General features: G+C 42.6%; 1 protein-coding gene across 1 annotated transcript in view; it reads right to left on the reverse strand.

Annotated features, from left to right (window-relative positions):
• Positions 1-1,296: 1,296 nt before the first annotated feature.
• The window catches only part of CMTM7 (CKLF like MARVEL transmembrane domain containing 7), a 31,332-nt gene continuing 6,202 nt past the window's right edge, over positions 1,297-26,426 (reverse strand). The window contains exons 2-5 of the mRNA XM_075745740.1: positions 8,822-8,995; positions 5,917-6,015; positions 4,811-4,892; positions 1,297-4,454 (exon numbers count right to left, since the gene is read on the reverse strand). Coding sequence (XP_075601855.1) covers positions 4,441-4,454; positions 4,811-4,892; positions 5,917-6,015; positions 8,822-8,995 — 369 coding nt within the window. The 3' untranslated portion in view covers positions 1,297-4,440. The remainder of the gene's footprint in view (positions 4,455-4,810; positions 4,893-5,916; positions 6,016-8,821; positions 8,996-26,426) is intronic.

The raw sequence follows: 26,426 nt of genomic DNA on the forward strand, positions 1-26,426 counted from the left end.
TTCTCTGGTACCCACTTCTCCCCATCTCACACAACCAGCAGCACCTCCTGGACGCCAGCCCAGTGTCAAGCTCATCAGTAGGGCCCAGCCATACCTAACTCCAGCTTTCCTCGGCTTTCAGGTGACACTCACTCTGAAAGCAGGTCTCTACTTTTGGCCCTAGCCAGAGGGATGGCCATGGCCACTGGCCAACACACAGCCTTTCATGCTCAGTAGCAGCATTTTGCTCCACGCTCTCTCTAAGAACAGTGGAGCCCTGAGCAATTTTAAGCTAAACAGGGCAGAACACGTAGCAACTTAATGCCATGTTTCGCAGCCTCTGGGTGAGGTTTAGTGCATCCTCCCGCAGCTTTAGCAGAACATGAAAACCCCAGACACAGGATATGAAGTAAACATAGCAGGCAAGCAGAAAAGAGAGACTTTTCTATCACTCCAGGCACGTCTGCCCTTTAAGTACTGACACAGCCAGAAATTGTTCTATTAGTGCATAATGTACTCATATTAGTTCCTCCCCTCATAAGCTTTCTACTAATGTTTGTACCTGCTCTTCCTTGTGCCCTGCTCCTTTTTGTCCTAATAAGCTCCTAGGCCTCTTCCCTGAAGCATCACGCCCCCCTCCCCCCTTTCATTGAAACCATAAAACTAAGTTATCATTATCCTACTGTCCTGCCGTCCCCACCATACTCCACATCATAGTGATTTGTTCCCAAAGCCTTTTAGGAGCAAAGAACCCATTCCTTCATAGTTCACACAATGCAAAACACAACCATTTCAGAGCAACAGAAAAAGTGTGCAAACCATCACATAACCTGCAGCGTCTTCATCCAGCTCTGTGGTCCTCAAGCTTTTCAAAGCCACCCTTCCTCTTTTTTAAGTTTCATTTCCCTTTCTCATCTTCCCAGTTTCTACCCAACAAAAGCACTATTCACTCTCTAACTTATCTCAGGCCCACAGAGATCAAACATCAGGGGTTTCTGTTTTGCAGTATGAAACAATTTGTACTATTTTCTTCTCCCAACATTTACATTTTAATTTTCAGTAAAACTGAACCTGAAACTCTACCTGTGTTGGCTCAAAGGATATACTACACTCATCTTGGAGCTGAAGAGGATGGACAACTTTTGGGTGGGCTAGTCAGAGACCAGCACACTCATACACAAAGGCAGTATTTTCTGTGGCTCCTACCTCTTGTCCTCCAGTTACAGGATGTATTCTGACACGCCCCAGAGAGAAAGACACTGCTCTAGTAGAGGAAGGAAAAAAATGAGCAAGACAACAATCTGATTCTCAAAGCCATTACATCATCCAAATAGTGAATATAGTTGTTTATTTTTAAAACAGCTGGAATCCCATATTTGACAAAGTTGCAGACAGATGGAGCTTTCAGAACCAGGTTGACACTGAAGGAAATTTAAAACACTTTTGCTGGCAGAGCTACAGTAGTAAGGTGCCAAAGTCCCTGCCAGACAGAGCTGTCTTTCAAAGAGCGCTGGTAGAGCTGGTGATACCAGCAAAACTTGTGCTTTTCTTGGTAGACATATTTCACAAGGAGGATTTGGGGGGGGGAGTGAGGAAGCTTTGGCAGCAGAGAGGTCAGTTTTCCAGCCTGAAAGCATCCTGCATTAAGAGCATCTGGTAGGTCTACGGACCCAGCACCATCATAACAGCAAAAGCTGCAGGCATACCTTAGACCTGTCGACAGGCACAAAACCCAAAAGGGAACTTGTAATTTACTTCTTTTGATTCAGTATAAACGAGTGCACTTGCAGCAAAACATATTCTTTGGATGATCACACAGCATAGTTCAAAAATTCTTTGGTTGTCAGACTGCATGAAATTCCCCCTATTTTTTTTTTTTTTTTTCCCCACATGGTGACAAGTGACAGAGTGATGTGGGAAGCTGAAAAAAAGATGCCAGTGTAGTGCCAGGAAAGAGGGCACAATTCCAGCAGAGAGAGGAAACAGACTTTTCTTCAGAGCAAGTTCAGGCTCCAGCCCCAATCCTTAGCAGGTGCTTCTCCCCAGTGCCACCACAGTGCTGAGGTCTCAGCTGCATTCACACTGTGTACAGCAGAACGCTGCTTTCCCACAGGATTGCCAAGAGTGGTTAAAGCTTGTAGGAAGATGCCTAGTATCTATCTGAAGTGATATCTCAGAAGGTGAAGGAGACACCATCAGAAATAGAGCACTTCTCTTTCCTCTGGGGGAACAGAAGAGGTTGTATCCTTAAATATCTACCATGTCAGTCCAAATTAATGTCAGGGTGCTGGTTTCAAAAAAACTGCGGTTAAGTCAGTCTTGGCTGGACCATTGATGATTCAAGCACCATTGTTACAAAAAACCCCATATATATGTGTGTGTGTGTGTGTATGTGTGTACCTTCTTCTGCAGGTATTTTCACTCAAGTTGCCCAGAATGAAGTCTCTTGGGGTGTATTTCCTTTGAACTGGTCCTGTGCTGGCAGGGCAAGGAAGCCTGAACCATCACTGACCCAGCTGACACAGGATTCGTAGCTGAGAAGGATGTCTGTTCTCTTAAGCCACAGAGCCTTTGAGGTATGCTCAGTTCGGGTTGTTAAAAAGAAAAAAGCAACCCATTTCTGACCAAACGCAAAATATGTCATCTGAAGGTATAGGGCAGAAAAGCAGACCAAAATTGGACATTGTAAAGAAATAAAAAATAGTCAATATGAAATTAATAACATTATAACTGTCTGTTATATGGTCTTATTTGAATAATCCTCTATATTAATGTCAAAGGGAGTGAATATATGTATCTTCATCCACAAACAGCAGACTTTTGTGCTTTCAAATTGTTTCCTGCTCTATGTTGCTGTAAATAGGGCCCTGATGAAAAGGAACAGCAAGAAGAATCACAGAAACCATGCACTGTGAGGAGGGGGATTTCTACCTTTTCAGGTTATCATCTGCTCAGTTATTTTCATTTACTTAAAATTTTTGACATTTTAGCAGTTGGCCAATTTCTCTTGTCAAAGAGTTAAAAAAAATCAAATTAAAGACATATATTAGGATGAGAGAAAAAAATAAGGTGGCAACAAATGGCAATGTATGATGAGGCACAAAAAGAATTTTGAGAGGACTGTTAACTTACTTAGCAGTATTGATGCAGAATTTCAGACAAATAGAAAAATGCATAGCAGGCCAGAAAATGCTTTTTTTTTTTTTTTTCCCTCCAGCTTGGACCTGGTAAACTGTATAAATCCTACTTTTTGCACAAACCTGCTGCACCACCCTGCAGTTGTCCTGACAGACGAGACCGACTTATAAGTACAAGTTCTACTTCACAGCTAGACATGAAAGAGCACAGCACCAAGGAGGAAGGGTCTGTGCTTCCCTTTTTCCCCGCAAAGAATTGCCAGCTCACCAGAGATGGACTGCAAAAGGACAGAAAGACAGAGGTGCCAAGAAGGCATTGTCTCAGCCTCGAAGCTACATAGAACTTCATGATGACACCAGGTTGGACAAAACTGAACTGTTCTGCCTGTCCAGGCTCTGGGCAGAGTCCTCAAAAGCACAGATCCCAGCAGAGGCAGAGGAAGGGACAAACTGCATGTAAGAGACAGAAAGAAGGACATTGCTCCACTCCCAATGGGCTTTCCATAAAGACTGTTAGACTCCAAAGAGAATAATTTATATGAAATGCACAGAAATTTTCTACAGAACAGGTCTTACAAATACCCATTTTACAAATGAGTATTTGTGAAAAGGAAAAAAAAAAAAAAGATCCCACAAACCATTAAATGTATTTTCCTGTATTTGGCAGAGGGAAGGTTTTAAGAATAATCTGTAAAAATTCCCGGATGAAAACCTGATTTCATCATGTACTGTTGGGGTTAGGAGGGAGTGTTTGCAGTGATGTATTCAAGTTGCAGCTCATAATTTTTGACGCTGGCTGAGCTGATGTTAGAAAAAGTCCACAGTTCTGATAGAAAGAGGTAACAAAGACGGGTCAGCTTATCCAGGCAGAAATCAGTTTGTAACAGTTCCTTTGTTAAACAAATCATCCTTGGAAGTTAAGAATCAGGTAGGAATTTGCAGGATTTCCCTTCTGTAAACAGATGGAGGAAATTAGAAGCAAGTTTTCCATCCCTCTGACAGGAGAACCAAATGACTCTCCAAATGAGTTTTAAAGGCACTTATTGCAAATAGGTGGAAATGACTCCAGCCCAGCTTGTGAGACAGAAGTTGTCTTTCTTTTTAAAGCTTATAAAAAGCAGGTTCTCCATTATAAACTTGGGGGGGGGGAGGGGGCAGAAAAACTTTGGTTCACAACATTGTTTTGCATAGGCAGTCAAGTAGATCTTCAAAAGCTACCGGCTGTCCAGGCTAGTAACAAAATATCCATGCTCTCTTCTCAGTAGTGGACACTCTTCTTTGGTATTGTATTTTGTAAAGCAGACATCTTGTGGAGGTGAAGGAGTCATACAGATGCATCTTTGAAAAAAGAAAACAGTGTCACTTGCATTGCCACAAACAGATTCATCTACTTGATTAAGGAACACACAGGAAACCTTCTTTTGGCAGGGGGTGGGGAAGGGAGAAGAGAAAGCACTGATATATTCACTACTTGCTAGAGACAAGTTATCTTGCTCTTATAGTTAGTTAACAGCTGTCAGTAGCTGTGCTATGTCTGTGTTGACAGAAAATATGGAATTATCGCTTTGTGAGTAATTTTGAGTAACAAGGAATAGGAGGTTAATAAATCCTTCCAGGTAGACACTGCCCTGTGGCAGAAAATATAAATATTAATTTTGGGAAGCATTCCAGCAGTTACTAAGCATGATACTTACTTGTTGACTGCGTGATGCACGAAACCTTGTAGGATGACCAAATGCTTAAAACACAAAGGATCGTAGCTAGGAACCCGAAAGTCTAGATGAGAAAACAAACAAACCACAAATACTTACAGAACATTAGATGACACATATTCCATGAATGTATGGACGCTCTTGTATACCCAGCTACATATTTTACGACATTAAGAGACCCAAAAATTTGACTTTTTTACTCTACTCTGGCAATATACTAAAAAAAAAAAGTTTCCATAGTATAACAGCAGCTTATGTTTTGTCAAAACAGTGACTGAAAGATAGATTGAGAGTCATATGCAAGGAAGGAGAAAAAAGCTGGACAGCAGCATAGAGCGTCACCCTCTAGACTTCTCACTAGGATACTGCAACAAAGAAAAGACTTTCTAACACCTCTGATTACTGATCTTTTACTGCCCCATTTAAACAAGTCTTTCCCTGCCATCTGCCAAATAAACAAGTCAGGTAAGTCTTCTAGTCCGTTTGCATCATCAGGATTAAGTTTCTGAAAGCAATTCTTTATTCTGGAGGAGCTGCGTTTCAGGTCCTGCTGTGGTGAAAATACTGTTGCCCACAGTCAGAAGTCATGCCTCTCTCTATAGAGCCCTCGAACCAAGACAGAGAGTATCTCCCAGTAAGTCAGCCCAGGACCTCTGTTAGTTTTAGCTCAGGAGAAATTATCTTCAACAGGGCTCTGTTCAGGAGCTGGAGGTGTCAAAAGCTGAAGACTGGGGTGAAATCCTTTACGTAACTTCCAGCTGCTACAACAGACATTTATCAAAACTGAATTAGCTTAATTCTTCCCCTAAACACATTAGTTCTTATGAGTTAAAGCAGGAGCCTTTGGTTTCAACTCTCTAACAGGACAAATAACCACTTTAGTGGTGAGCCTGGAGTCTCACAACAAAATCTTTTTGTTTTCACTGTGTTACAGAACATTTATTGACATGAGCTAGATCGTAGTTTACCCAACCAAGACACAAGCAAGTCTGTAAGAAAATAAAATTACAAGTAATAGATTTCCAATGTCCTACTAAAAATATATATTGCAATTAAAAAAGTGTCAAGACTAATAAAAAGAGTTTTACCGCTCCAGCCACAAGTCCAGTCAAATTGTAACTCTTGGATGCTGCTACAATTGATGCGATGAGAAGCAGAATGGTACCGATTAAATAATGAAGAAACTCCTGTAAAGACAAGCACAGCGTGCATCAGAAGGGAAACTTATCAGGAAAGCATTTTGATATGCCTCAATAAAAACTAGTTGGCAGAAGTTGCTCAAACCCAGAGGACAAAACACCAGTCAAAAGAAAAAAAAAATTAAAAGGCTTAAAAAAAAAAAAAAAGAGAGAGAAAAAAACCATCTTGTGAGTGGGTTTTGTACCATACCTCACTTTCTGTTCAAAAAGGGAGAGAAGGCCAATCTTCAGGTCTACTAGTGTTACTGGAATAAGATCTACTTACTGGGTACGGATGCAATCTTTCAGTTCAACACGGTACATTACTGAAACACGTATCTTTATTGCATCAAGTATGCAACTTACTTAAAGAGACAGTTCTGGAGGAAGGAAGAAGCCTTAAGGGCGTATTTCTCTAGCCTATATGAAATGGCAATAAATGGCAGCACATGGCATAAGTGGAAAACCAAATGCTCCTACTTCTGACAATCTTAGAAATTAAACTGGGTTTACTAACAACTTACATCAACCAAGACTGGAAACAGGAGGGAACCCATGAAAAGCACAGCTATTTAGACACTGATAACCAACACCCAGGCCCCTAAGTCTCTATGGGTGGTTGCAGCTGTCCTGCAGTAAAACATGACGCCACAGGTTTTTCTGAGAGCGCACTGAGGCACCACTTTTAAGCTCTTCTCTAGTGTTATGAGTATCAGTCCAGGAGTCAATTTTACCTTGTTACAAGCTGGGGTTGTTTATAGACTTAGATTTTGAATGCTCCCAAAGGTTATGGCAACCACTATGGGTGTCTGCGAACTGAACACAGGTTGTTTCTTTTGCATGGTGGGGTGGGCAGGAGGACATCTGCTTACTTTATCTCCATTGCACTACCAGCATGAGCTAAGGAAATGCCATGTGTAAGGAGAGATTCCTTCTCAAACCAAAGAAGAGAGAATATAGTCCCAAATGGAAATTGTTCAAGTAAGTCCCAGAAAAGAAATAGTCTATCATACCATACCACAGTTTCCCTCTGCTCAGGTGTTTAGAACAGCTGAGGAGGATCTTTGCCATAAAGTAGGCCCTGGCACTGCAACTTACTTTCCTCATTTCTAACCTTGTTTCAGGTACTCAAGAATAAATTATTTCTGTAAGGAGGCTTCTCTGGCTAGTACACGATGCAGCAGGCAAATTAAGCGTGCCATTCCCTCCTTAGAGACACCAAATAGAGCAGTATCCACAGGCCACCACTTTAGAGGAATCCAAGGGATGGGCAAAGGTGCAAAAGAATCATCAAAGGCTAAATTACGTGGAGAATCAACCCCTGGCAAGGCTGGGAGAGTGCCCCTCTGGAGAAATACTACTTTAAAAGGTGCCAGTGCTGAAACACTGCAACTTTATTGGCTGCAAATCTGTGATCCCTGATTGCAATGTAGGGATCCTGCCAGGAAACTGCCAAACACTAGCTGTAGTTTCCCGAAGTCTTTTACAGGCCTTCTCATTCTGTTCTAAAGATACTTAAATATGTGACTGAAAAGGAGGTTGGTTGTAAAAGAGTGGAAATGTTCAAGCATTGCATCCCATAAAGCTATCTGAAGCTGAACAGCCACAAACTGCAGTTCCTTAAACTCACTAGTGACTCTGGAACATTTAAGAATGATTACACACACAACAAAAATCAAAAGCAGCCTACACAGAGGTCAAAACTGCACAGTTCTATAACAGCAATGGACACATTAAATGCTGCTTTACAAAACTGTCATTTATTAGGTTATTTCAATCCCTGCATCTGTATTATCTCCAGATAGAGAAGTACTTTCTAGAGACAGATAGTGGTGGTATACATTTCAAAAAATAAAAAGGTGCACAAGTTTAACCGTATTCTTCAGCTAAAAAGAAAAAGAAAATTAATTTTTTCTCTAGTGAGAAGTGGATGGATAAACTGTTATTTTTGATCTGTAAACTACTTACAGAGCTTCCATTAAATGCCACCCAACCACTTCTTGCATTTCAAAATCCCTCCATATCTCTCCATGTGGCTTTCCTCACCCCTTTGGTCCTTTCTCTGTGGAACTAACATGTCACTATGCATAAGGGAGACATGTTTTAAGCAGTTAATAAAATCTGTCATCCCACCCTAGGACGCAGGACTCTTCTGTTAGCCAGTCTGACCCAAAGCTACTGAGGAAGTTCAGGTCTTGCATTTTCTGTGCTGCTTGTTAGTTCTCTGCTAGGATATGAGAGAGGTGTGCAGGGGAAATGTGGGAATGAGGCAGGACCATCCTGCAGAATATCCCAGAAATGGCCAGGCTATGGCAATCAGGCAGAGGCTCCTATTTCTTGCTATTGTGTAAGTTACCTAAAACTATACCAGAGAGAGACACATTTGACTTAAATAGCACTCACAGACTTTATTTTGGGACAGGACGTAGTACATGAATTATAATGCTATGATTTGGTACTCTAGCAATCCCTCAGCTGCTATAAATGACCCGAGCTACGACCCGTCTGCTGAAGGCTAGATAATCAGTAGCTTCTTTTCAATTGTCTCTCTATTGCCTTCCCTGAAGTAAATCTGGATTTATATCTGTGTGAAGGGGGGCAGGATTAGATCCAAATCAGCCAAAAAACTTACAATTACAGCATCTGCTGAACTGAATACTTGTAACAAAAGCAACGAAAGGATTTGTAAACAAGGCAAAAAAGAATTACGTGAAAGACAGCCTATCATTGTGTGATGACACAAGAAAATGGACTAAGTAATTGAGTAATCAACCCACAAGACAGGCCAGGAACTGAGACCATCTAACAGGCTTACCGCAAGTGGCCAGCTAACGCAAGTGAGCTGCCTGTAGATTCTAAAAATGTGGATAATGTAGAAGAACAAAATCATAATCAAGTCGCACATGGTGACAATCTGAAAGTAGCTGAATGCACTGTAATCCGTCCATTGAGAATTATTTACGCTGATGAATCCAACTAGCAGTGAGATCTGAAAGACAAAAGCCACATTCAAGATTTTTACAACGGTGCTCAGAGGGCCGTGGAGATGATTTTAAACACAACAAAATGGCACTTAGAAACAGAAGACAAATATTTAATATAAATTGGATGGTCCAAACAAAATGGAGGACAAAGTAACGAGCATGGTAATAATGTTTTACAATTTGCTGTTAAAGGAGCTAAAACGACCATTAAGAGTGGGGAAAGCGCCAACTGCTAGAAGGAAAGCAGTGGTTTCAGCCTGAAGAATCCAACCTGAAGAAGTCTCTATGTACAATACAAGAGATCTCAAACAGAGAAGAGGCATTGAATGCCTGGAGTTGCAGCAGTGACTGAAGCAGCTAAACCCCATGGACTTTCAGAAGGAAATCACTGAAAGTTGTAAAAACAAAGGTGGCCAGGAACGCATGCACCTTTTCTTCCATTTAGTGAGATTTCTCACATGCAAAATCAGAGGACCTGACTGCAACTGAACTAACAGTTTTATCCTTCCTTTTCTACCACCTACAGAGCAGGAGTATTAGCAGACTGTAAGGTAGTATCATAGCAAATAATATAAACATTTGGAGCAATTGATTAGTTCACCCCACTCCCAACACAATAGTTATAAAGCTTTAATATGTTAACATTGCAACATTAAACTATAAAGCATTATTGTACAACTTTCTTCAGTTGTAGTCTTGCAAAGGACAAAAGCTATTTTATTTTTTTAATCTAAAGCTACTTGTTTCTTTTACTAATCTTACTGCTTCTACCAGCTTGGCTAGCCTGAGTGATAAAAATAAATCTACCAAGGATATATCCAAGTATTTTCTTACTACAGACTTTGTCAATACATGCTTTCAGCCACTCTAATTTTTAGTTCATCCAAAGTCAACCAGAAGCAGTAATGATCCACTTTTTAAGTGTTTCTCCAAGACATTAAAAAACTATCTGAGAAAGCCAGCAATTCAAGGCTGCACCATCCTTTCCTGCACACTCATCCTCCAAACTCCTAACCAACTGCATCTGTTATCCGAATAATTTCCTTACATTTAAAAGGAAAAAACCCCAAAACCCAACACCCAAACAACATAGCTTAGATTCTCCCTGCTGCAGTTTAAACTGAGTTTCACCTGCTCAGTTCTAAGTGGACAGGCTAAACATACACATCCTCAAATGCAACCAAAAGCTCTATACACACATAAGAACTTCACAAGAAGTTCACAAGAACTTGCACCTTGGCCGAACTCCATCCAAACAGCTACATCAATGTCGCGACAGCGAACCGCCTCAAAAAGGTAGCTCCAAAGAGTAAAGTCAGTGTTCCGGTATCCTTTCCCACACAAGTGGCTAAGCTACTGTAAGATCTGGTCCAGTTCCATTATTTTTACTGTGGTAGTCCAAGTAGTTGATATTAGCATTGTAAGTGATGTTCAGTCCAAGCCAGTGACAGGCTTCTGCACTAGACTACTAGCCTACATCTCCTCCCACCTTTGAAATAGATATAGGTAGGGAAGATAGGACTTTGAAGTGCAGGGCTAGATCATCCTCAATGCTTCTAAAGAACAGATGTTATGTGTGCCTTTGCAAATGCATGGTATTGCTCGGTCCCTGGTCTCCTCAAATATGTTCCTGCCCTCTGGTTGGGAGTGCCACATCATAGCAGCATCCTGCACGTTTAGTGCTTCTGTCTGTACCATGCCTGTTCTCACAGCCTAGCCACTGGGGAATCCTAAATGCACAAAGTCTTGCATCTTGTCCATGGCAGAGCTTTCTGAGATGCTACATTTCTTAGAAGACAGCAGAGCAATGCTCTCCGCGATTCAGCATTTGAAGACTTCTGGCTCAGTTTTTCAATTCTGAGATAATTTTAATGCAGTTTTGTCCAATCTATGTCTACGTACAGCAGGTCTACATTAAGCTGTGGTTTCATGAGGGACCATGGCCTTGGTCATCCTCTCCTTCCCACCCTGATTCCACTCCCTGTCACATACTGGCTCCAGCACTCATCTGTGCTGAGCTATCTCATTTTACTAAGCCAGCAGAAAAGTGAACTACTAAAATAAGCAAATAGCTTTACTCTGACTGCTATCACATAAGGCAGGGTCAGGTGAGCAAGGGAGCTTGAGGGAAAAGCCAGGACTCCAAGGGAAAGGATAAGAAGGACTGAGCAGGCAGGATGGCAGCAGCTAGTAACCCACACTGGCTCAGGCTGCCACAGACCATCCATCTCGGTTCCTTGAATCCTAATGTAGGTTAAGCAAAGAGTCGTCCGAATTGCCTGTTGAATAACTAACTTGAACAATCAGGAGATCAGCAGGTCATTTACCCTATAATTTAGGAGAACACTTGAAGTGATGCAAGACACAGATCCATTATTTTCATGAGAAAATGAAAACTAAATTTAATGAAATTTCATTCTTTAGGAAGACTCAACAAGAAGTCACAGCAAGCATTGAATCTTGCTCTTGGATAAAGGCGGGATGAGGACAACACTTCTCTAACCACCAAGGCTAAAAGCGGTCTCCCTTATTCAGGTGTCTTCACAATCATCAGTTCTCAGTTTCAATTACACTGTACAAAGGAAGAAGAAAGAGCTAACTCACAGAAATACTAAATGTGCCTATTGGCTCATTTCACGCTTGAACCATTAACTTTATCAACTTTTTTACTGTTTACAAAGGGTAAGACGGGCTGGATCCTTGAAGTACAACCACCATTCAAATAATAAGAAGCACTGGTAAAAACCCCTTAGTTTAAACTAGACCCAGTTCTTTCAACTCCATGGAAGCATAGAAGTGGGTTTTTTTCAGTTAAAAGGTATAAAAAATTGAGAAGAAACACAGAGAAGAATGTTAGCCATCCAAGGACAAGGTCAGAAAATTCATCATCATCAGGTGTTATATTCCTCAGAAATAAGAAGATACAAGGTACCAACAATTAAGTGATGAATCTGCTCAGCTCCTAAGAACAGGGTAGAAATGTGGATTTGAACAAACATGCTTTCCATTTCAAGCATATTTCACAATTAAAACAATTCCAAAACCAAATAGTAATGATTCTCCCTTCTTTGATTTTAGATGTGCCTACCTGTACACAGGTAGGAAGAAATCACTGCGTGGCAAGAGGGACTTTTTTTCCAAAGATTTCCTTTCTTAGCGTAAATTTCACAATATGAGATTTACATGCAATTTCTAAAGAGGGTTCTTTGATCAAAGGTACATAATGCTATTTCACAGAACAGGTGCAAAGGGGGCCATATAAACAACTTTATGTAAAGCTATACCATGTTTGCCACATTATATTGCCTGCATGGCTACCAGGTACAATCAGTTTAAAACTCACCTGTTAAAAAAGAATGCTAACAAATGTAGGAAAGGGAGACACGTAGTATTATTTGTCCTTTAAAAGTGACAAATATCAAAGTTCCTTCACCGGATACTGGTTTATCATGATACACTGGGTGATGACTGTATTTCCCCTCCCCCCCCCCCCCCCCCCCCCCCCCGGAATTCCTGTTTCCAGAGAATTTAAAATTGAGTGATAAAATGATTAATATGTAACTTTCTGGGATACAGGTCAACATATATCCTAGAAGTCAGTTTGTGGCACAGAGAGCACAAGAGAGAGAAATGAATGGCAAAGCAATAAAATGACCAAATGTTATGAGTGTTCTTTATGCATCTGTGGTCAGGAGAGCAGGTTAATACATCTTGAAAATAAAAACTAGAGGCACAATAAAGTTAGGGCACTGCCATTTCCATTTCAATATAGTATTTCACAGATTGTGAGGGCGGCAGACGTGTAACCCATAGCCAGCAAACCATTCAGACCAGAAGTACAGATCAAATGATGGTCAGTCTCATTAGAAGATTTCAATGTGCTCCACAAAATATATCCAGCCTTCAGACCTGCATTACAAAAGGGGTGGGGGACACACTGCAGGACACTACTATTTAAGTGCTTTCTGGTTTCTGAAAAACAAAGAAAGAACACATACATTGATCAACTCCAAGGCAGGATTTTTGGATTTAAATAAAGTTCCGTATTTACTCTGTTTCACAGAAGTAGATCAGCTTAAACTAATCCACTTCTTGACTGTTCATTGGACCAGATATTTGAAGTGAGTCATGAAGGGTGTTTAGGAACGCTGGTATATATCAGGAACTACCTTGCAGCAAAGCCAACGAGAGCTAAAGGCAGTCAGCAATTGCCAGGAGGCACTCAACACCTTACCAGACAGAACAGACATCATAAAAGAAAGATGGTAAGAGTCTGCATTCTCTTCTCTATTTTGAGCTGGAGGCAAGGCAACCACATCCTCTGCAACATGCCTGTAGAAAATGTGGGCTCTTGAATAGCACTGACATAAGCTCCCAAGTCTAAACCCCATTCTGATTTTAAGTGAGCACAGCTCTACTAAAAATGAAACATAATTTGCTCTTTCCTGATATGGTCTTCCTTCAAAAGCCAACCCATTGCCCCTAAAAAAGGGTAAACAAGTGCAGATTTTTCAAGGATGTTAATGGGATAGGACATGGGCTGAGAGATCTGTTCTTCACAACAAAGAAGGGCCAGGTATTATGCTGCTGCTGCCCTGAAGTGATGAGGGCAAGGCCCAAGACCCTTTTCCCCCTGTGATATGACACCACCCGCTCAACGGGCCAGGCATAGGCCAGGCCAACCAGCTACACCCAGGGCTGGGGGCGGGGTAAGAGCAGCACAATGTGTGTCACAGCCATATGGGAAATGTAAGGTGTGCTGTTATGTGTCCTGTGCTCACAGCAAGGATCAACGAATCAGAGAATTCTTGAGGTTGGAAAGGCCTTTGGAGGTCATCTTGCCCAACCTCCCTGCTCAAGCAGGGACACCTAGAGCCAGTTGCTGAGGATCGCGTCTACCTAGGTTTTGTACATCTCCAAGGATGGAGACTCCACCACCTCTTTGGACAACCTGTGCCAGTGTTTGACCATTCTCATGGTGAAAAAGATTTTTTGATGTTCAGATTGACTTTCATGTGCCTATTGCCTCTTGTCCTGTCACTGGGCGCTACTGAGAAGACTCCAGCTCCCTGTTCTTCACTCCCTCCCATCCATACATTGATAAGATCGCCCCCAAGCCTTCTCTTCTCCAGGCTGAACAGTCCCAGCTCTCTCAGCCTCTCCTCATGTGAAGGATGCTCCAGAATCTTCATCACCTTTGTGGACCTGTGCTGGACTCACTCCACTAAGTCCATGTTTCTTTTGCAGTGGGGAGCCCGGAACTGCACACAGCACCGCAGATGTGGCCTCACCTGTGCCTACCAGAGAGGAAGGATCACCTCCCTCCCTCTGTTGGCAACACTCTTCCTAAAGCAGCCCAGGATGCTACTGGTTGCCTTTGCCACGAGGGTGCATTGCTGGCTCATGGTCAGCTTGTTGTCCACCAGGACCCCAAGGTCTTCTCTGCAGAACTGCTTTCCAGCCATTAGTGGAGATATTGAACAGCACTGGCCCCAGTATTGACTTCTGGGGTATACCACTAGTGACTGCCCTCCAAGGACCTTGTACCACAATCCTCTGGGCCTGGCCATTCAGTGTCTAATCCACCTCACTGCCCGTTTACCTAAGCCATACCCTGCTAGCTTGTCCATGAGGATGTTACAGGAGACCATAACGTTACTAAGATCAAAGTAAACAACATCCACTGCTCTCCCCTTGTCCATGCTAGTCACCTCATTAGAGAGGGCAGTAAGGCTGGTCAAGCATGATTTCCCCTTTGTAAATCCGTGCTGACTATTCCTAATCACCTTCTTGTCCTTTATGCGTTTGGAGATACTTTCCAGGAGGATTTTCTTCATCACATTCCAAGGGACTGAGGTAAGGCTGACCAGTCTGTAGTTCCCTGGGTCTTCCTTCATGCCCATAGAGATGACATCAATCTGTTCAGAATGGTACACTTTCCTTCTGTACCTTTCAGGCTAGAGAGGATAGGGAAGGACTGGACCAGAGTGATAAATTCTCTTTCCCTGTGCTATAAAAAGCTACCTGAAGTGTTCCCCAGAAACACTGTTCCTTTTTAAAAATCAGCTGTTTTCCTTCCTGTTTCTTCTTGTCCCTGTCAAAGAATAAGCATCTAAAGTCCATTGGTCATTGATTACACTCAGTAAAAAACAAGGAAAATGCATACCAAGACTTCAAAGTAAATCTACTGCAGGAAAATTCAATACCTTCCTAAGGAAAGGAGAGGAATCATGCCTTTGTATTCTGAAATTATTATATACAGGAGAAAGATCCAACTTCCAATTACTCCCAAGGCAAATGCACACTGGAGAAAAGGCCTGTGCCATTAGGTCCAGATGCCATTGTACTCGTCATTTCAGATGATTTTAATTGCACCTAACTCCCTGCACTTACTCTTGGCTGGCTGTACTCCTGCAGATGCAATTAGTTTACAGAGAAAGTTCAGCTTCAAATATCCTAGTTTCACAGGAGTGTATTGGGTATGATGCTGGGACCAAGACCAAGCCAGCAACACAATCCTCAGTCTCTCTGGTGGCTAGATTCTCCTGCAGTTTCCAGTCCTGTCACTGGTCACATGGGTCACCGTGAAACTGCCCAAGAGCTGCCTGCATCTCGGGACTAACAGGCTGGGCTCCCCTTCGCTAACACAATCGTGCGGGAGCGTATCAGCAAAGATGGAATAACCTGGACCAAGCCGGCAAGTCTGAAGAAGCTTACTGGAGAATCACCTGCTCCAAGGAATGGGTAGGCAGAAGAGATTACAGACACAATTTTCCCCATTAGTGCCCTGAGGGTAATGAAGGAACCATAACATAAGACTTGTTTTGCCCTCCATGTACTCATAGGCCAGCTGGCATCACTGAGCATTTTCTGATCATGTGGTAGAAGACCATAGTTTGTCTGACCACAGAACAGTTTTGTAACCCAAGAATCAATCTGTGCAAGTGCTTTGTATGATCTTTTTCTACTGTCTTGATTTAATGGATGTAATAAATAAAGCTCTGGCTTTATTACCAATATTTAATTCTTTTGTAACATTTGGAGAGAACTAAATTTTTCTCAGACACAGCTACCTGCACAAACGTAAATCCAGCATGATCTCCAATATTGACAACAACCTACTCTAAGGAAAAGCCTAATGTTCTGAGGATTAGAGGTACGTTTCCACAGTCAAACAGTGACACAACAAGGGAGGAATTGAATGTCACTGGCTCTTGAATTCTGACCCCAGTTTTGTAACCATCTCACTGTCTGAGCTTCAGTAAATGATGTATTTCACTACTTCAGCTCCCCCATTTGCCAAAGGAGGGCTAATAAAGACTTTCCATGCATCATGCTAAAGTTTTTCACCTTCAAAACACTTTAGAAGTGTAAAAAAAAAAAAAGGTAAAAATGTTGAGCACTTCTAATAAACCTCTAGGTCAAGATGACCGTTTTCCTTTATAGTGTGAATGAGAATAGATGCCCACTAAAAAGAAAACCCAAACCCACAACCCCCCGCCCTCCAAAAAGCTCAAATCAACAATAAACAGATCACAGATGTAACAGAAAAGCATGGGCAAAAATATGTGTGGGAATGACCCTAAAACAACCATGGAGGGAGCCACAGAACACATAAAACAATAGGAAAAGATTGGTCTTTTAGGGGTTGCGTTTTGGTTGATTTGTTACCATTACACAAGATAAATAAAAATGAGAGTCCTAGCTCACTGTAAAATGGGAATTGATATTTATGTTCTGACTGTCATGTATTTACTTACAATAGACTTTGTTATCATGTGTTGCAAAAAAAACCATCATGCACAAGACATTGCAAATAAACTGTTTTCTAACTAGAAGTGTAATCCATAATACTAAGGCTACTTTACTATTCATCCTCTTGACCATTCCTGACTGTTCTGTACCGCGCATATCCAGCTCTTCTTTCACAGTTCTATTAATGACTGCAAAGTAAGGGTTACCCTTTCCCACTGTGCCTGTACAATACCCCATATAGTGGTGATGTACTGGATGTGGCTGGGACAGACTTAACTGCCTTTGCAGCAGCTCATATGGTGCTGTGCTTTGCATTTGGGGTTAAAACAGTGTTGATAACACATCAGTCTTTGGGCTGCTGCTGAATAGTGCTTGCACAGCAGCAAGGCTTTCTTTCTCTCCTCTCCCTCCCCTCACCTCAAAGCAAGTAGGCTTGCAAGTGGGCAAGATGTTGGGATGAGATGCGTCAGTGATAAAAGGAAGACTAGGGAAAATGTGGGTCCTTTCTGGAGGGAAGCAGGAAACCTGGTTACCCAGGATATGGAGAAGGCTGAGGTACTCAACGAATTTTTTGCCTCAGTCTTGCCCAGCAAGTGCTCTAGCCACACCGCCCAAGTCACAGAAGGCAAAGGCAGGGACTGGGAGAATGAAGAACTGACCACTGTAGGAGAAGATCAGGTTTGAGAATATCTAAGGAACTTGAAAGTGCACAAGTCCATGGGACCTGATGAGATGCATCCTGAGGGCACTGGCAGATGAAGTTGCTAAGCCACTCTCCATCATACTTGAGAAGTTGTGTCAGTGGGAACTTCACCAGACTGCCTGGAAAAGGGGAAACATAACCCCCATTTTTAAAAAGGGAAAAAAGGAAGATCCAGGGAACTACAGGCTGGTCGGTCTCACCTCTGTGCCCAGCAAGATCATGGAGTAGATCCTCTGGGAAACTATGCTCAGGCACATGGAAAATAGAGAGGTGATTGCTGACAGCCAACATGGCTTCACTAAGGGCAAATCGTGCCTGACAAATTTGGTGGCCTTCTACAACGAGGTTACAGCGTTGGTAGATAATGGAAGAGCAACTGACATCATCTACCTGGCCTTGTGCAAAGCATCTGACACTGTCCCACATGACATCCTTGTCTCTAAATTGCAGAGACAATTGGATGGATGGACCTCAGTGGATAAGGAATTGGCTGAATGGTCACACTCAAAGTGTTGTGGTCAATGGTTTGATGTCCAAGTGGAGATCAGTGACAAGTGGTGTTCCTCAGGGGTCAGTATTGGGACTGGTGCTGTTTAACATCTTTGTCGGCAACATGGACAGTGGGATCGCATGCACTCTCAAGTTTGCTGATGACATCTAGCTGTGTGGTGTGATAGACATACTGGAGGGAAAGGATGCCATCCAGAGGGACCTTGACAGGCTGGAGAGATGGGCCCATGTGAACCTCATAAAGTTCAACAAGGCCAAGTACAAGGTCCTGCACATAGGTTGGGGCAATCCCAAGCACAACTACAGGCTGGGCAGAGAATGGATTGAAAGCAGCCCTGAGGAGAAGGACTTGGGGGTGTTGGTGGACAAGAAGCTTAACATGACCCAGCAATGTACGCTTGCAGCCCAGAAAGCCAACCGTGTCCTGGGCTGCATCAAAAGAGGTGTGACCAGCAGGTCAAGGGAGGTGATTCTGCCCCTCTGCTCCGCTCTTGTGAGACCCCACCCGGAGTACTGCATCCAGCTCTGGGGTCCCTAACACAAGAGGGACATGGAGCTGTTGGAGCAAGTCTAGCAGAGAGCCACAAAGATGATCAGAGGGCTGGAGCACCTCTCCTGTGAAGACAGGCTGAGAGTTGAGGTTGTTCAGCCTGGAGAAGACTCTGGGGAGACTTTATAGCAGCCTTCCAGTACCTAAAGAGGGCCTACAAGAAATCTGGAGAGGGAGTTTTTACAAAGGCATGTAGTAACAGGACAAGAGGTAACGGTTTTAAACTAAAAGAGGGTAGATTTAGATTAGATATTAGGAAGAAATTCTTCACTGTGAGGGCGGTGAGGTGCTGGAATAGGTTGCCCAGAGAAGCTGTGGATGCCCCATTCCTGGAAGTGTTCAAGGCCAGGTTGGATGAGGCTTTGGGCAACCTGGTCTAGTGAAGGGTGCTCCTGTGCATGGCAGGGGGGTTGGAACTAGATGATCTTTAAGGTGCCTTCCAATCCACACCATTCTATGATTCTATGACACAGCCAGGACAGCTGGCTCTAACTGACCAAAGGGATATTCCAGACCATACAGGGATAAAAGCACAAGAAAAGGAGGTATAAGGGGAAATGTTTGAGGTTATGGCACTTGTCTTCCCAAGCAACCATTACAAATGCTGAGGTCCTGCTTTCCAGGAAGTGGCTAAACATCTGTCTGCTGATGGGGAGTAGTGAATTAATTCCTCTTTTCGCTTTGCCTGCTTGTGCAGTTTTTGCTTTCCTTATGAAACTGTCATTATCTTGATCCATGGGTCTTTCTGCATTCCTTCTATTTTCTCCCTATCCTGCAGGAGAAGGGAGTGAGAGGCAGGGTGGGTGTTTGGCTGCTGGCTGGGATTAACCCTCTGCAGGTGGCCTAGTCCTTGCCTGGGACTTCTAGCTCCTGCAGTAGTAGAAAGAACAATATTAAAAATCTTTGTTGCAGAAAGGAACTGAACACAGTTTTTGCAAACCCCAAGATTATATCCTGAACTGACAGGCTGAAGCTGCTATCTTGCTGTGTAACTTTTAACTATGGATAATAATTCTCTTTTTCTATATAGAAATTAGACACAAAATGCCAGCTAAACTGCAAGGTGAAAAGATAATGTTGATAAGAAGCAAAATTGCCTCAAGGTACCCATTTCTAGAGAAACACTAACTCTTATTTCAAACATTTACCATAATACTGTGACACATACATTGTCATGTATAATCCACCTAGCACTGCATTATCTTTTCATTGAATTATTTTGCTATGCAATGTACAACCACATTCTTGCTTTTCTCGGAGTATTTTCTTTTTTTTCTTGACTGTACTCCCCTCTGCTACACACTTCCGTAAGAAGTTGTACTATGACTTTTTGTCTCCAGTGTTTCCCTTTTTTCTGCTCGATTCCCCTTTCCTCTTCTTTCCCTACATTACACTCCGTGTTTCTTCTCCTTTATAGCTCTCATTCTCTCTCATCCAAATTTCCCTCTATACATGCAAACACACCATAATTCCCTCTTTTAATGTTTCCTGGCTATCTTCCCCACTCCCTTGTGTCACGACATGCATTGCAATTAGCTAACTGAAAATTAGCACCATTTAGGGGAAAAAGGTCAGGGGACAGGATTCAGCATGGTACTACACCTGTACAAAGACTGTAGGCAGCAGCTCTCCTCTACCATTATCCAGTTGGTAGTTGGCAACACCTGAAACTTTTCCATCCTTCTCTGACAATTTAACCCTCTGAAGACAGAAACAGCTTTTTTTTTTTCCCCGCCTCTCCTGGATGCTGTAAAACAGCATTGAGAGGAGAGCTTCTCCATTGCACTTGCTGGAGCACTGATGAACCTTTGTACTGCTTTAATGTCCCTCCTCCTGAATCTGAAAAGAGGAGGACCCTGAGAACTATCCATGAAACTGATAAAAACTGGTTGATTTCCACTCACTTAAAACTTACCCAAATTCTAGTGCAAGCAATAGTACAGAAACTGCCTGTCTACAGATTTGGAGCAAGGAACAGCATTGACTCATATCCACTTGTAACACAGCCTTTAAAAAAAAAAATAATAAGAGTTAAATGCTTTTTGTATTTGAACAAAAAGAAGTCAAAGTTTCCAGCTTGTGACACCAGCCAAAATAGTAAGCAGAATTTTCCATCCTGAAACGAGCCAATCAGGATAACCACCCCCTGGAGAAATGTCACTAACTGCAGCTGTACATTTCCGAATGTTACACCTCACCACAGTGAAGCAACACCTATACTATATTAGGTACATATTTCTCAAAAGAATAAAACAATTTTTGAACAGCTTCCCAAAACAGAAAGATGAGTGAAGCGCATGCCAAGATTACAATTGTAGTTCATGCAAGACTGGTTCAGCTAATTTAAGTGACAAAGTTGACTGCTGTTGTAATCGAGACTTCCCTCTTCCAGAGCGGTGTTGGAAATGCGAGCTGTAACAGCCAAAACCCCACTAGAAAAAGAAAATGAAGATTAAAAAAACAGGCCATTTAAAACTTCACTAATGACAGATGAAATCAGCTGCCTTCAAGTGCATGATTCTGTGAAGCAGTCAGTCTTTGGTTGCACAATAATCTCTCAGCCCCTGTGTGTGGGCAGATTTCCTTCTTGTCTGGCTGCTTTACTAAAATAAGGAGGCTGCCTGGCCTCTGTAAGTGACTTCTCTTGTGCACCCCCATCCACAGGTTATTTACTGAAGATAAAAATGGTGGGACGGTGACAAAAGGCAAAATGATCTTATTCAGACCCTCTTCAACTCAGATAAGAGGACAATCCTAAGTACAAGCAAGTGGTATTCTTTATCTATTAATAAGAAGTTATCTATCTGCTCAGGCACACGGCTCAGTGGTAGAAAAGGATGTGGGGTAGTCACAGAACCAGCATACGAATGACATTATTAAAAAGCCCTTGTTACAGGATGTTAGCCATGATCATTAAAAAGGCAATTCTTTGTAATGACTAGCTACAATTAAGTCCTGCCTACCACTGATCACAGCGTATGCAATACTACAATCCCACCACTGCCAGTTTAACTAGCTCCCTGCCTCAATCCCCACAGCTGCCTGCACCACCACTGCACCACACTGAAAGACACCATACAATCCTGCGTGTTACTAACTGACAGCTGAGAACTTTACAGTTATATGGCAAAGAATATGCTATATTGGGCAGTGAATTATTTTTTCTAAAAAACCCAATCACAATACAAGTTTGTTACCTACAACAACCTCATAATTTTCTTTTCTCTCCAATCCAATAGGAACAAATTTGTTTTATAAATCAACTTAAATTTAAAACATTTCAACTGTAAAAGCATTATCAGTAACTTTTTCCAACCTACACAAAAGATGCACACACAACACTCAAAATACTGCAGCAATTTAAGTGATAATTCAGTAACATTGCACAAGTGCCATATTCAAAGTCACAAACAATTCCCAAAACACATAAAACTCATTGCAAAACAGTATTAATGGCACAGCTAACTTTTAGCATCTCTGCAAAGGATAGGAACGGAATTTTAAATCCAGCAAATGCCCTAGCAGGGTTTTAACTCTGGGAAACACAGCTGCTTTCCCTGTAACTTTCAAAGAGGTGCTTACGTCTTTCCAGACACCTGCAATGACTGAAAGTACTACTCTGGACAAAGCCAGGAGACCCCTATATTTTGTGAGGATATAGCTTATCCATCTATTAATAAGGAGTGACGTCTCTGTGCAGGCAACAGCCCCCACGTAACAGCTAGCCCACCACCCACTCCAGTGGTCTCTCCTGTCTCAATCAAGTCATAATCCCCAAATCACAGATGAACCTGCTGTTTCAAGCAAGAGCAGGGACACAACCTCTATAACTGATTTACTCTGCAGACACAATCACTGGCTCAGCCTGTGCTCTCTGCCCTCCTCCCAGGCAAGGTACTGGTTGTAGTCCTTATTGGAAACCTGTGTCCCACACCACCAAACCAATTGCCCACTTAAAAAAATACTACCTGATTGCTGCAAAAAACATGCATGCATGGGGCTCCCGCTGAAACTCGCTCCACTGTAGAGGACTATCTATCTTATATGGTAGGGAGAATCCCTGTATCACAACTCAGAAGATTATAGGAAGTAAAAAACATTGAAAGAACTTGAATCTCCAGAGTTCTCTAGTAAAAAGCAGAGTATCTGGTGATAATAACCAAAAATGTAGGGATTAATGTAACCAAATCTCTGCATATTCAGAAAACGGACAGCAAACTGTGATTGTTACTTCTCTCCTCTGCAAGGCATGCACTTCCAACATCTAGACCCTCCTGGAGAGCCATGTTAACTGTTCTCTCAGCCTGGTAAACCTGAGAGTCAGAAAGAAGGACAGGAGAAGACAGTCCACAGTGTAAGTAGGTTTGTGTAAACAAAGAAAGACTGTCTCAAGCACACAAGGTGCTTCTGAGGCAAGAAAAAGAAAAGGACTGAGAGGCAAAGAGAACTGTAGGCCAAGAAAAATGGGTTTGGTAGAATCTAAAAATTAAGAGGTTTGAGCTGCCTCAAGGAATGGCAGAAAAGTGGCTCTTGATGGCAGAAAGGAATCCAACAATGATGTGCAGGAATATACATGCTCATGGAGGTACAGAGACACCTAAGTATGTAAACACTGCTGGAGAACTTTGTCTTTTGAGGTAGCAACAGAGTTCTCCAACTCTGGGTCTGGAGAGGGAGCCTTGCTCAAGGGCAGAAGATTGCCCACCTCACCTGCCATAGCTCCTTTTAGTCAGCTGGGAAGAAGAGCTCCTTGCAGGAGCAAGGCCCTTCTGAAACCACTGCTCTGAACCATTCTCAGATTTATCACTTGGGTTGTTTGTACTGTTTGCCCTTTAAATAGTCAATAAAGTCCCATATTATCAGCAATATACAATAAAGAAAGTGCTTAATCCTTATTTGTGAGCTATAGACCTCTTGTAGATAAAGTTCATGGCTGTCTAAAAATGGATGTACCAACCATGCATGGCAATACCACCTACAGAGAAGGAGCCCACGTTGGCTGACCAGCCAAGCCTGGCTCAGACTGGCTGGCTGCTTGAAGCCCAGCATACATAGTGTTTATTATTAACAAACACCCACAAACTCTGCACAGAAAGCTGCACAGTTTCCCCCTTGACCTGGATATCCAATACATATCTAACAGCATACGGCTGCTTAAAACTCAAACGTCATACACAAAACCAATACCTCATGGCAACGATCATTCTAGTAACCTATCAAACTTGATGCACAAAAAATAAAAAGCATACGCAATCTAATCTTCTGAAAGTTGTTACTGAGATAAGGAATACCTTGCGAACCACTCAGTGAAGTCTCAGTGCCTATGCCTGCTAACCCTCAGCAAGCAATCTGTTCATCACTCGCCCTTACAGATGCTGCTCACAACACAACCCGTTCTCATTGTCTGAGGCATTTATTGCTTGACTGATTCAAATCTTCAGTTAACACCTGCCGTATCTCTCCCTGCCCCAGAGAACACCACACTGACATCTGGCAGTCGCACAGACGGCAGTGAAAAAGTTTGTATCTGTCATCTCCAGCAAAGGCTTTGTTAGCCATGGCAACGGAGCCTTCAGCAAGGTCTCCTCGAATAAGAGGAGGACTTGTTTATGTCGCCAAAGTCCATGCTGTTAACTGTGCTGGCACATCATAATTTTTATCAGGAAAAAACAGGTGAGAGTTCCTGAAAACGCTAACATCATGACAATTTCCAGACCAACTGGCGTGATCACAACCTGGCTGCTGGATCAGACTGGGCCTTAGCACACAAAAGAACGACCTTGTCTAAGTGCAAACACTTGATGCTTGGCAAGGTGCCAGAGAAGCGAAGGGCAATGAAGGGGGGGGGGGGGGAACAAGAATAGATGAGATTCCCCAGTGCCACTGTGGCAACTGACAGCTTTCAGTGACCGCCTGGAGACTGGCAGGCCTCCCAAACACACTGGGACGGCACTCCCGTGTCTACTAGGAAGCTTCACTCAAGCAATCTACACAAGGCTCAATTAGCCAGCAGGTGACAAGTAGCAACTGGGGACCGTGTTTTTCCTAAACAGATGAGAGAGCTCTCGAAGTGGCCTCCTCAGAGCATGATTACAGGCTTGCAGGAAAGTATGCTAAGTCCTTCTGTAGTTCTGCAGCTGTTGCTTGTCATCTCAAGTTAACAGCATACTTCTCACCCAGCTGCTGGTCATCTCAACAGCATACCTTCCGCCCAGCAGCCAGTACCTGTTTCTTGAACTCATTAGTGGCTTTTTAAAAAAAAAAAAACAAAACAACAACCCACCAAAAATATTCTAAGAAAATTCCCCCTGTAGCAGCTTCTCCATCTTGTCGTCATCACATGGCATTTTCCTTAACGGAAGCTATGAGCAAGAGAGGAAGCCATAAGCGTTGCAGCTGCTGCAATTGTTGCAAGAACAGCAGCCAAATTTGCTTTCGCTTTGGAAGTTGCAGTCACCTAGCTTTGACCAGTCAGACATATCTGTGCTCGCCACTACATTCGTCAAATTACCAGCATTTCAGCACAAGGAGTTGTTTCAGCTGTGATTCCTTAAGAATCTGAGTTATGCAAAAAAGAGGAAGCTCATAGGTGAGTGGGAGGAAATCACAGCAATTTTAGAGTTTGATCTTTGTGTACAGAAAGTAGCAATTTCTGGCTGCTGTATACTTTACATGTCACCGCAAAATAAGAGGACAAGGCCACAGCACGCATGATGTGACAACAGCACAAAGGAGACAACTCAGCCGCAGTACTGTGTGAATACCTCACAAGAACTCCCCAGGGAGGGGAGCGGAGGAAACACTTACTCATAGCAAGCAAACACTGTCTGGCTTTGGGGGACAATACTCCACTACCCCAGTAATGCAGAGCAGGTACCTAACAGTACCTCACCGACATACTGGATCCACAGCTTTACTGGATCACAATGAGACACTACAAATTGTTCCAGCATCTACAGCCCTAGAACCCGATGAAGGATGCTTGGCAAGATGTTCTTTATTATTTATTTATAGGCTCCGAGCAGATGGAGACCACACTTGGAGACGGATGGAGACCACAGAAACTGATCCCTTGGTTTCTGCTTCTCTGTGGCAGGAGAGGAGGATATTCAAAGGGACACCATCTCCAAAGAGAGGGAAGACAGGGAATACACCACACTTGCACGTCTCAAAGGAAAGTCACAGAGCGGTAAGAATCCACGCTTTTCACCACATCTTATAATCCACGGACACCATGTACACCTGATTAAGACTTTTAAATGGCACTTGCAAATCTAACTTCCTGTAAAACAAATCTGCCAGGAAACCACTGCCAATACTTCACTCTGCTCTTTCAAGCATACTAAACACGTCTCAGGTAATGTGGTGAATTTCTAGGCTTCATTTCCTTTTTTTTGTTTCAGAAAACGTATTTTCTAACCCTTGTTCAATCACCTCTATACAAAGAGCACTACATGCACTCAGGTTGCTAATGAATGTATTGCAACAAATCCTAATGGATGGGACAAATGAACAATGAAAGGTAGCTCCAACTTTGTGCTTTTAGGAAGCTTCTTCTGGGATACAAATAAAACATTCACTGACACATTCAGAACAGAGATTCCCTAGTGTTCAACAATGATTATAATTGCCTTTTTACAAAACATACTAGAGTTGATATTTTAGCCTCCTAGAGCAGTTTCAACATCAGAAAAATTACTAGTTTCTTTTTTGCTGAAAGAGATAGAAATTAATACAGATGGTATAAAACCTTCCCCTGCCCAAGAGAAAAACAAAAAGGACTAACATCTCAGCTTGTGGTTTGAAGCATGTGGAACCACTTCAGGCTTATGCAGTTCCTGCCCGTGTATGCCAGACACTCACTCTTGCTGACAGTAGTCTCTACGGCTGCACTGTTCTCTAAAAACTCTTATAGAAA

Source organism: Balearica regulorum, chromosome 2, assembly GCF_011004875.1.
Source record: "Balearica regulorum gibbericeps isolate bBalReg1 chromosome 2, bBalReg1.pri, whole genome shotgun sequence".
In the NCBI taxonomy this organism is placed as follows: Eukaryota; Metazoa; Chordata; class Aves; order Gruiformes; family Gruidae; genus Balearica; species Balearica regulorum.